Source organism: Cetorhinus maximus, chromosome 20 (genome assembly GCF_964194155.1).
Source record: "Cetorhinus maximus chromosome 20, sCetMax3.hap1.1, whole genome shotgun sequence".
NCBI lineage: Eukaryota > Metazoa > Chordata > Chondrichthyes > Lamniformes > Cetorhinidae > Cetorhinus > Cetorhinus maximus.
In genome coordinates, this window is record NC_135898.1 from 8484648 (window position 1) to 8496678 (window position 12031).

General features: G+C 44.2%; 1 protein-coding gene across 1 annotated transcript in view; it reads left to right on the top strand.

The window, feature by feature from the left end:
* Window positions 1-12031, top strand: part of LOC144694833 (anthrax toxin receptor 1-like) — a 183172-nt gene that overhangs the window by 79634 nt on the left and 91507 nt on the right. Inside the window, exon 12 of the mRNA XM_078565453.1 lies at window positions 11088-11166. Within this exon, the coding sequence (XP_078421579.1) occupies window positions 11088-11166 (79 nt within the window). The remainder of the gene's footprint in view (window positions 1-11087; window positions 11167-12031) is intronic.

Here is a 12031-nt window from a genome sequence, read left to right on the forward strand (position 1 = left end):
AGGGCTGAATCACAAATAAATCCAATGGGGAATTAAGGAGAAACTTCTTTACCCAGAGAGTAGTGACAATATGGAACTAGCTACCACAGCGAGTGGTTTAGGTGAATAGTATAAATGCACTTAAGAGGAAGCTGTGGAGTTGGAGTTGAGGTTACAATCAGATCAGCCAAGATCTCATTTAATGGTGGAGCAGGCCCGAAGGGCCGAGTGGCCTACTGCTGCTCCTAATTTGTATGTTCGAAGCTGGATAAACACAGGAGGGAGAAAGGAATACATAGAAACATACATAGAAAATAGGAGCAGGAGTAGGCCTGTTGGCCCTTCGAGCCTGCTCCGCCATTCATCATGATCATGGCTGATCATCCAACTCAATAGCCTGCTCCTGATTTCTCCACATATTCTTTGATCCCTTTCGCCCCAAGAGCTATATCGAACTCCTTCTTGAAAACATACAATGTTTTGGCCTCAACTACTTTCTGTGGTAGCGAATTCCACAGGCTCACCACTCTCTGGGTGAAGAAATTTCTCCTCATCTCAGTCCTAAATGGTCTACCCCGTATCCTCAGACTGTGACCCCTGGTTCTGGACTCCCCCACCATCAGGAACATCCTTCCAGCATCTACCCTGTCTAGTCCTGTTAGAATTTTATAGGTTTCTATCAGATCCCCCCTCATTCTTCTGAACTCCAGCAAATATAATCCTAACCGACTCAATCTCTCCTCATATGTCAGTCCTGCCATCCCAGGAATCAGTCTGGTAAACCTTCGCTACACTCCCTCTATAGCAAGAACATCCTTCCTCAGATAAGGAGACCAAAACTGCACACAATATCCCAGGTGTGGTCTCGCCAAGGCCCTGTATAATTGCAGCAAGACATCCCTGCTCCTGTACTTGAATCCTCTGGCTATGAAGGCCAACATACCATTTGCCTTCTTTACCACCTGCTGCACCTGCATGCTTACCTTCAGCGACTGGTGTATGAGGACACCCAGGTCTCGTTGCACATTCCCCTCTCTCAATTCATAGCCATTCAGATAATAATCTACTTACTGATTTTGCTACCAAAGTGGATAACCTCACATTTATCCACATTATACTGCATCTGCCATGCATTTTCCCACTCAATCAGCTTGTCTAAATCACACTGAAGCATCTCTGCATCCTCCTCACAGCTCACCCTCCCGCCTAGCTTTGTGTCGTCTGCAAAGTTGGAGATATTACATTTAGTTTCCTCATTTAAATCATTAACATATATTGTGAATAGCTGGGGTCCCAGCACCAATTCCTGAGGTACCCCACTAATTACTGTCTGCCAACCAGTTTTCTATCCATCTCAAAATACTACCCCCAATCCCATGCGCTTTAATTTTACACGCCAATCTCTTATGTGGGACTTTGTTGAAAGCCTTCTGAAGGTCCAAATAAACCACATCCACTGGCTCCCCCTCATCAACTCTACTAGTTACATCCTCAAAAAATTCCAGTAGATTAGTCAAGCATGATTTCCCTTTCGTAAATCCATGCTGACTCTGTCCGATTCAGCCACTGTTTTCCAAGTACTCAGCTATTAAATCTTTTATAATGGACTCTAGAATTTTCCCCACTACCGACGTCAAGCTAACTAGTCTGTAATTCCCTGTTTTCTCTCTACCTCCCTTTTTAAATAGTTAGCTACCCTCCAATCTGTGGAAACTGTTCCAGAGTCTATAGAATCTCAGAAGATGATCACCAATGTATCCATTATTCCTCGGGCCACTTCCTTAAGTACTCTGGGATGTAGATTATCAGGCCCTAGGGATTTATCGGCCTTCAATCCCATCAATTTCCCCAACACCATTTTTCTGCTAATACTGATTTCTTTCAGTTCCACCCTCTCACTAAACCCTCTGTTCCCCAACATTTCTGGTATGTTATTTGTGTCCTCCTTTGTGAAGACAGAACCAAAGTATATATTTAGTTGGTCAGTCATTCCTTTGTTCCCCATTATAAATTCCCCTGTTTCTGACTGTAAGGGATCTACATTTGTCTTCATCAATCTTTTTCTCTTCACATACCTATAGAAACTTTTACAGTAAGTTTCTATGTTCCCCGCAAGCTTACTCTCGTACTCAATTTTCCCCTTCTTAATCAATTCCTTGGTCCTCCTTTGCTGAATTCTAAACTGCTCCCAATCCTCAGGTCTGTTGTTTTTTCTGGCCAATTTGTATGTCTCTTCCTTGGATCTAATACTATCTCTAATTTCCCTTGTAAGCCATGGTTTGGCCAACTTTCCTGTTTTATTTTTGCGCCAGCCAGGAATAAACAATTGTTGCAGTTCACCCATGCGCTCTTTGAATGTTTGCCATTGCCTATCCACTGTCATCCCTTTAAGTAATGTTTCCCTATCCGTCATAGCCAACTCGTGCCTCATACCATTGTAGTTTCCTTTATTAAGATTCAGGACTCTAGTCTCAGAATCAACGACGTCACTTTCCATCTTGATGAAGAATTCTATCATATTATGGTCGCTCATCCCCAAGGGGCCTCGCACAACTAGATTGCCAATTATTCCTTTCTCATTATACAATACCAGTCTAGGATGGCCTTTCTCTAGTTGGTTCCTCAATGTATTGGTCCAGAAAATTATCCCGTATACACTCCAGGAATTCCTCCTCTACGGTATTGTTACTAATTTGATTTGCCCAATCTATGTGTAGATTAAAGTCACCCATAATTACAGATGTTCCGTTATTGCATGTGTCTCTAATTTCCTGTTTAATGCCATTCCTAACATCACCACTACAGTTTGGGGGTCTATATACAACCACCACTAACGTTTTTTGCCCCTTAGTGTTTCTCAGCTCTACCCATACAGATTCCACATCGTCGGAGCTAATATCTTTCCTCACTTTTGCATTAATTTCCTCTGTAACCAGCAATGCAACTCCACCACCTTTTCCTTTTTGTCTGTCCTTCCTAAATACTGAATACCCCTGGATGTTCAGTTCCCATCCCCGGTCACCTTGCAGCTATGTCTCCGTAATCCCGACTATATCATACCTGTTTACATCTATTTGCGCGGTTAATTCATCCACTTTATTGTGAATGTTCCTTGCGTTAAGGCACAAGGCCTTAAGGCTTGTCTTTTTAACATTACTTGTCCCATTCCCACTATTTTTCTTCACTGAGGCTCTGTTTGATTCTTGTCCTTGATTTCTCGGCCTATCACTTTTCTTATTCCCCTTTCTGTCTTTTGTTCTTGTCCTTGATTCCCCCTCCTCTGACTCCTTGCATAGATTCCCATCCCCCTGCCATTTTAGTTTAAACCCTCCCCAACCACTCTAGCAAATGTTCCCCCTGGGACATCATTCCCAATCCCGCCCAGGGGTAACCCATCCAGTTTTTACTGGTCCCACCTCCCCCCAGAACCGGTCCCAATGTCCCAGGAATCTGAAACCTTTCATCTCACACCGTCTCTTCAGCCAAGTATTCATCTGATATATCCTGCTATTTCTACTCTGACTGGCACGTGGCACTGGTAGTAATCCTGAGATCACTACCTTTGAGGTCCTACTTTTCAACTTACTTCCTAACTCCCTATATTCTGCTTTTAGGACCTCATCCCTTTTTTTACCAATGTCATTTGTACCAATGTGTACCGCGACCACTAGCTGCTCACCCTCCCCCTTCAGAATGCCCTCTATCCGCTCTGAGACATCCTTGACCCTAGCACCAGGGAGGCAGCATACCATCCTGGAATCCCGCTTGCAGCCACAGAAACGCCTATCTATTCCCCTTACAATTGAATCCGCTATAACTATTGCATTCCCACACTTTTTACTCCTCCCCTATGCAGCAGAGCCAACCATGGTACAACAAATTTGGCTGTTGCTGCTTTCCCCTGAGAGGCCATTCCTCTCAACGGTATCCAAAGCGGTATATCTGTTTTGCAGGGGAATCGCCACTGGAGATTCCTGCAGTGCCTGCCTAGTCCTCTTGCTCTGCCTGGTGGTCACCCATTCCCTGCCTGCCTGTGGACTCTTAGCCTGCGGTGTGACCACCACCTATATGTGCTATCCACGATACTCTCCGCCTTGCAGATGCTCCACAGTGTCCCCAGCCGCCGCTCCAGCTCTGAAACCCGGGCTTCCAGGAGCTGCAGCTGGAGACACTTCCCACACATATGCTGGCCCCAGGCACTGGAAATGTTCCCAGCTTCCCACATAGAGCAGGAGGAACACACCACAGCTTTGAGTTCTCCTGCCATGACTTATCCCTTTAAATTAAATTAAACCTTTTGGAAGATACTTAATATCAAATAATATCAATTACTCTAGGGCCCTTCTTCCCTGCTCCTTGTTGTTACAGAATATAGCCCTTACAAACAATGAACCACAAAATAAGACCTTAATAAACATGGAATAGAAGGATATGGTGATAGGGTGAGATGAAGAAGGGTCGGAAGAGCCTCATGTGAAACTTAAGCACTAGCCTAGACCTGTTAGAATGCTTCTGTGCTGTAAATACTTTTTAATTCCTGGTGAAAACAATGCCATGGGAGATTTTTCTTTATCTCTTACCCGCATGAGGCAGATGAAGCACACCTGTTTTCTATAGCTAGTTTTTTTCTTAGAACAGGTCACTAACCTGAAGTCAGGGGCTATAGCTTGACGGGCATGACTCCACATCAAGCACGGCTGACCAGGAGACTCTCCCACTCTTTAGCGCCTGCCACTGGCGTAATGGAAGAGATTCACTGGTTGATAATCAACCTGTTTGGCCGCAGTATGACTGTGCCTCCCATCAAGTCCTGAAGTAGGACTTGAACAGAGCTTCTGGTTTAGAGCTAGCGACACGACCACTGTGCCACAAGAACTCAATCCATGGGAACTCCAGAACGACTGCAATGTGGTTAACTCTTAACTGTCCCCTGTAATAGCCTAGCAAGCCTCCCAGTTGTACTGAAGAAGGTGGCTCAACACCACCTTCACAAGGGTAATTAGTGACGGGCAATAAATGCTGGTCCTACAGGTGACATTCCAAACACCCCAGTGCAATGGAAAATTCATTTAAGATTCATTCGAATGGTAATATTGGGTCTCACAGCCTCAAACTGAATACATGGGAATAATTTTATCCAAAACTGTGACAGGGCCAGAATTGGTCACCCAGTTATTTTTCAACCACTTGTCTATCCAATCAGGTGAGCTTGAGGCCAGACTGTGCCCCCAATATTCCACACATGACATCTTCTGTCAACGGAAGATAAAACTGGGACAGCTGGATAAGGCACAGGCTCATGTACCAAGATTCTCAAATTCAGTGCCTAGACCACCTTGAATTGAACAGGACAACACTGATCACTAACTTCTCTCCCTCATTATCCACTCTTCTCTGCTTACACTCCCCACTATCCCCACTGTCTGCCCTTGGGAACTGGCTCTTGATCAGGCCCATAAAATTGCTTCTCCTCGCGAGTCATTTGATAGCCTCTTTGTTTCTGCTTTCCATGCTGTTGCGCATGGCAACTGACCCCAACTCCACAAAGGCCAGGTACTGTTATGTGCACCTGAAGGTCGATGAGTCACTTGACCATTCCCAGATTTGGCTTCACCATGTGTCACCCTGTCTGTGGCCAAATCCTTATCTTACTTCAGGATTACCTTGAAGAATTAAAACCAATCCCAGACTCTCTCCCAATGTCCAAGCAGCTTCCCCTAATATGCATGCATCCCATGTTCTCACCTCCACTGCCAAGTATAATTAGCTTAAACATACATACGTACAAATTAGGAGCAGGAGTAGGCCACTCGGCCCCTCAAGCTGCTCCACCATACAGTCAGATCATGGCTGATCTGATTGTAACCTCAATTCCACCCCCGATAACCTTTCACTCCTTTGCTTATCAAAAGTCTATCCACCTCCATCTTAAAAATATTCAAAGACTCTGCTTCCACCGCCTTTTGAGGAAGAGAGTTCCAAAGACTCACGACCCTCAGTGAAAAAACTTCACTTCATTTCTGTTTTTTAAAATGGGTGACCCCTTATTTTTAAATAGTGACCGCTCGTTCTAGATTCTTCTGCAAGAGGAAACATCCTTTCCACATCCAACCTGTCAAGTCCCCTCAGAATCTTATATGTTTCAATGAAGTCACCTCTTACTCTTCTACAAGGGGCAGATCCTTACCTGTCCAGTCATTCCTCATAAGACAACCCTCCTATTCTAGATATTAGTTCAGTAGACCTTCTCTGAACTGCTTCCAATGCATTCACATCCTTCCTTAAATAAGGAGACCAATACCGTACGCAGTATTCCAGAAGTGATCTCACTAATGCCCTGTGTAACTGAAGCATAACCGCCCTACTTTTGTATTCCATTCACTTTGCAATGAACAATAACATTCTATGAGCTTTCCGACTTACTTGCTGCACCTGTATGCTAGCCATTTGCGTTTCATACACTCAGACACCCAGATCCCTCAGCATCTCAGCCCTCTGCAATCTCTCACCATTTAGATAACAGGCTTATGGAAAGTTTTGGTTCAAAAATTGAAACAATTCTGTGCATCGACTGCTGCTGCCATTGAATCCTCTTACTCTCTCTCCCAGGATAAGTGAACTGAGATAGCAAGTTACTTCATTGGGTCTTAGCCTGACAAGGTTACTTTGAAGGAGATTAACCAGCTGATGTGTGTTTCCAGGTTATTACTTGGCAGGGGTTTACCTTCCCAATATTTTATACCATTTCCATTGTACTGAAGCCAAACTGGAACTTTAAAGCCAGGAGTGCTAGCCTCATGTGACTGAATGGCAGTAGCTAAAGTTCAAATTGAATAAGTGGTTTTCAGGATCTGACTGATGGGGTGTTGCTTCACTCAAGTATGCAATAATCTGCTTTATGCAGACCTGATTTGCATCTACCCAAACAAATTGGACTGCTTCAATGAAGGGATGATCCAATGGAGCTGACAGGATTGAACAGGTTCTGCCAAGGATTTTCTTTCTTATTAATATAAAATGGAACAGCTGGCAGAGAAAAAAGGAGCATTGTACAGTTCCAGTGAGCTGGCTGATAACAAGGTATGAAATGAAGGAAACCATTTCTTTTCTGGGGCCTCATTTCTAGGAAGTTTTCCCCAAGCCCTTTCCCATTGGCCCTCTTCTTGTGAAGGGTTTTGAATGTCCTCCATCCCAAAGAATAAACTCTTGTAATGCCTCTTCCTGCAGAGCAGGTCAAACTTAAGAGTGAATGATCTTGAACTATTGGGTCACATTCTGTTGGCCTTTAACCTGAGTACAAAGAAGTAAGAGCAAAAACAGTTTGAGTTGTTTATAAATTTCCCATGAGTAGTGGACAGTTGACCTGTGTTCCTGTGGATTGGAGAAAAGGGGTTCTCACCCACAAACCTACTACTGAGTTCGAGTTTGCTTCAAAGATACTCTGAAACTCTCCTTGAAGCATGGCAGCATTGAGTTTAATGAACTGGAGGAACTTGTTACCAATTGACGACAACTTCTCTATCAAGCCGCTTCAAGCTTTCACAACGAGGCAGAGCAATGGCAGAGAAAGAAAGAAAAGGAAGCAAGTTTGCTCTCTGGATCCCACTAGCTCATGCCGCATGTGTCCAAAGGCCTGTAGGCCAAAAGGCTGCCTTTGCTCAATCGCATGAAGATCCACAACAGAAACCCGCGACCCTATTTGGATATCATCCTCGAATTGAGGGACAGCTAATGACCAAGTCAGGTTCACCGCAGGGAGACAGCTGCCTTCAAGAGATAAACTGAAAGAGAAGGAGCAGAGTTACAAGCTATCCTTATCATGGCTGGCTGAAGGTGGAAAATAGAGGAATAGGACCAGATATCCAATGGCCTTGGAGCAGCGGGTCTATGTACTTATTGCTGGGTCTATGTACTTATTGGGCTTGAAACTCTGGGCCACAATGCTGACAATTACACCTGGATTGCACACGTTGCTGCTCTTGCATGTTAAGCACAGTGTCTGCAGCTTGGCCTCCAGCTCATTGACTCTGAGCTGAAGCTCATCAAGCCACAGACACTTCAGGCATGTTTGTCCTGGATCGCATTCCTTCCAGGAGCTCCCACATTCTGAAGTTACGACAGACCTCCTGCCCTGCCATCTTTACTATCTGTTAATTAATTCATTTTTCTCAATTAATTTATAATTAATAAAGCCTACTAGAAATAATAAGCTTTGACTACTATTAAGAAAATTTACTGCTACTAATAGCACCTGTCCAGCACAATAGGAAGAAAAAGTATGGCAGTAGTGGGAGGTGAGGGGGCAGAATCTCATTATAGGCACCACTTGAGCACCATCCATCCCCAATTGCTGGGGATTCAAGCGTATGAGCACCATCCAGGAATAAGAAGGGCAGGAAGGCCCAGGAGGAAAGAGAGAACCTGATCCCTCCTTCTCCCAGGGCATCAATTCATAGGCTCCCTTGACAAGTCCTAACCTATTTCTCACCTGTTCTGCCAGCCTTTTTAATGGAACTGCAACAAAAGTTCACTCAACAATCAAGAAAAATTTAGCTTCATTTTGTCAATTCATCCCATCAGTTCTTAGCTTCCTGCTCTAATCCCATAGCCCATGTCAGTTTGGAATTAACTGGAAATTTGACTACCTTGGATTGAGTTTCTGATTCTGAACCCCTCAATTAGATTCCAGTCTGTAACTCACTCCCAGGTATCCATTATTTTTTATATAAACCAGCTGAATCCCTCGATCAGATTCCAGTCTGTAACTCACTCCCAGGTATCTGTTATTCTATATATAAACCATCTGAGCTCCTCGATTAAGTTGCGCCATTTAACTTGCTCCCAGACACCTGTAATTCTATGTATATGAGCTTACCAAACCTGAGCTATGGAGGTTAAAAACATAAAGAACAGATCCTGCTTCTGTGATTTGTACTATAAGATGAGTGCTTTTGGGCATTGGATATTCATGGGATTAGGTTTGGCTGTCCCCCATTTGACTCTCAGTGGACTTGATGGTTAAAGATTGAAATTGAGCGTGTTTTTGGAGGTGATTATTGCCCAAGGAGTGGAATCTTATCACCAGTCAGTGCCTTCAGGAACTGAGTACACAGAATTATCAAAGGCTTGAGTGTTTCTCAAAATGGAATCACCTGTGCAAGGAGGGATGTAACCGAATGACTAGATGTGATTTGGTCTTGTTGTCCAGTGGTCTCACTTCACAGGGGAAGGCAGTCGAAGCAAGGGAATAAACAAGAAATGGCACGGTACTGAGAAGTGTAGAGGAACAGAGGGCTTTTTTGAGTGTATGTCTTCAGTTCTCTGAAGGTAGTAGGACACCTAGATAAGATGGTTAAGAAGGGGCTACTTAAAAAGGGGAATTGCTGATAAAAGAGATTTTTTTGTCGAAGCTTTTTGTCTTGCACTCATCAGGACAATTCCAAGACAATACCAATGTCAGAGGAAACAACAAATTTATACTGTCTGAGAAGAGAGTGCTGATTGGTTGGCAAGTGGGCTCTGATTGGTAGAACGTTGCTATGGAGAACGCACCAGTTGATGGTGACTGACAATGAACTGCCAAGCATTGTTTGAAATTTAAACCAGACAGCTTGACTCTGATTGGTTGAGACATTGCCCTGGGGAATGAACCAGCAAATGGTTGTCACTTATGTTGTTAAGCTGAAACAGGTGCAATGTGTGTACATGTGGGGGTACATGTAGGGGTTACTTTCCCTTATTCAGATAGGAGCAGGAAGGTTATGGTCATGCTGTATAAAAGGGTAGTTAGGCCACACAGAGTACTGCATACAGTTCTGCTCAGGAAGCGTGTGATCACACTCTAGGGGGTTCAGAGGAGATTTACGAGGATGCTGCCACAACTGGAGAGTTTTCACTCAGAGGGTTGATTAGATAGGCTGAACTTATTTTCTAAGGAAGCAGAGGCTGAGGGGAGGTGTAGAAGTTACCAAGTCCCTGGATAGAGTGCAGAGGGAGCACCTATTTCCCTTAGCAGAGAGGTTAAAAACAAGAGGGGCAAAGGCTTCAAGCAATTGGTGGAAGGATTAGAGGGGAGTTGAAGAGAAATTTTATCACCCAGAGGGTGGTGGGGATCCGGAACTCACTATCTGAAAGTGGGGTGGAGGCAAAAACCCACATCACATTTTAAAACTACTTGGATATGCACCTGAAGTACGGTAACCTCCAAGGCTACGGACCAAGAGTTGGGAGGTGGGATTAGGCTGGATAGGTCTTTCTTAGCCAAAACAGATGCAATGGGCTGAACAGCTCCCCGTAGCTTAAATCTCTTTGACTCTATGAATTCTGAAGATATGCTTCTCGCTAACTTTGAAGAAAAGCCTGTATGTAGATGAAGAGTGAGAAGAAAGCCTTTAGCTTTGGCTTCATGATGCAGAATGGTCACCCATGATTTTATTCCCTGCTCGGATGGGTTAAAGAACTTGCAGCTGGAGCAAGCTGATAACAAGGTTAAGGGTGAACAGGGATATTGATGTCACTATGAAGTTGCCTCGGAGCCATGTCTTGTTATTTGACAGCAGAGTGTTCTGTGACGAGTGTTGTGGGCTTTGTTGCCAGAGCTAGTGCTCAGAGTTTAATAGGTATCTCAACAATACTGGCAACTGGTTTTCCACATTGGTTTGTGTCAGCATGATTTGTTGGACTCAAGACACTGGAAACAATAGGAAAATAATCATTCACTTGGTCTGTGCTAATCGTAAAGCCAGAACATTGCGCTGTGGGATGACCTGATGGAGTTCTGCTAAGAACTGCAGTCATTCAGCACTGCACTGTGCTCAGAGACAACAGCATTATAATTCATCATTACATTGCAATCCGAGGCTACCTCTCATATAGCAGTTCTCCTTCTTAATTTCCAATGGAACTCAAGACTGTTTTACATCCAATTTCAGCTCTTGATGTCCCTACATAACCGCAGTAACTGTACTTCAAGGCAATTCATTGTACATGAAACACGTTGGGAGCTTTCGAGATATGATCCATATGAATCCAAGAACTTAATTCATTGGGCTTTTTTTCCTTGGTTCACATTGAGAGCTTAATTTTTAAAAATGTTTGTCTTCTTACAGAGCGGTGTTCTTGCAGGTCAGCATGAATGAGGGTCTTAGCTTCATCTCCAGTTTCGTTACCATCACAACTGTCCACTGTGTGAGTAAAAGCAATAGACTAGGATTATATAACTGGATTTCTCTCTGCCTTCTATGCATCAATGTCACGATCTTTAGAAGCAGGCAAAGGCCATTCAACCCAATAATCCTGTCACCTTTCAATTGATCTTAACCTTGCCAACCCACTTTCCACCATGTATGCCTAACCCCTCTCTCCAAAATACCAACTTGTTCCCTTTTGAACCCTGTGCAAGAGTGGAGAATTTCCCTGGATCAACTTGTTTGATTCCTTGATATTTCATTTAAATATAATTCCTGGGCAAAGGGGAAAGCATTCCCTATGGTTCTGGGGAGCTGAGTGAGTGGGAAAATAATTCCTTCCCTTTCGTACTTTACCAAGCAGTGTCTGGTCTTTACTTGTCTCTCCTGAAGGCACAGCACAGAAAGAGTTACTCTTTGTGATAATACACCTGAAACATTTCAGTGTGCCATGGTTGTGACATTTGTGTGTGCGTGTGTGTGAGCGTGCATGTGTGTGTGAGCGTGTGTGTGTGTGTGTGTGACGTGCATGTGTGTGTGTGTGTGAACCTGCATGTGTGTGTGAGAGCGTGTGTGAGAGCACACGTGTGTGTGTGTGTGTGTGTGGTAGCTGGTTCCTTGTGTTATCATTCCCATTGAGTCTAATAACTTTTCAAAAGAGATGAATTCCCCAGCAGATGATGGAGAGAACTGAAGCACAAGATTTCACCTTGTAAGATTTTTACAGTAAAAACCTTCGAATCCCCTTTGCCTGTGACCCCTTCAGCCTCGTCCTCTGTGACCGCAGAGGGAGCAGCTGCCCCACAGCAGGACAGCCAAAGGAAGCCGGGGCCCTCCAAGCCTCAGGTCTCCAGAGGACGACCGCC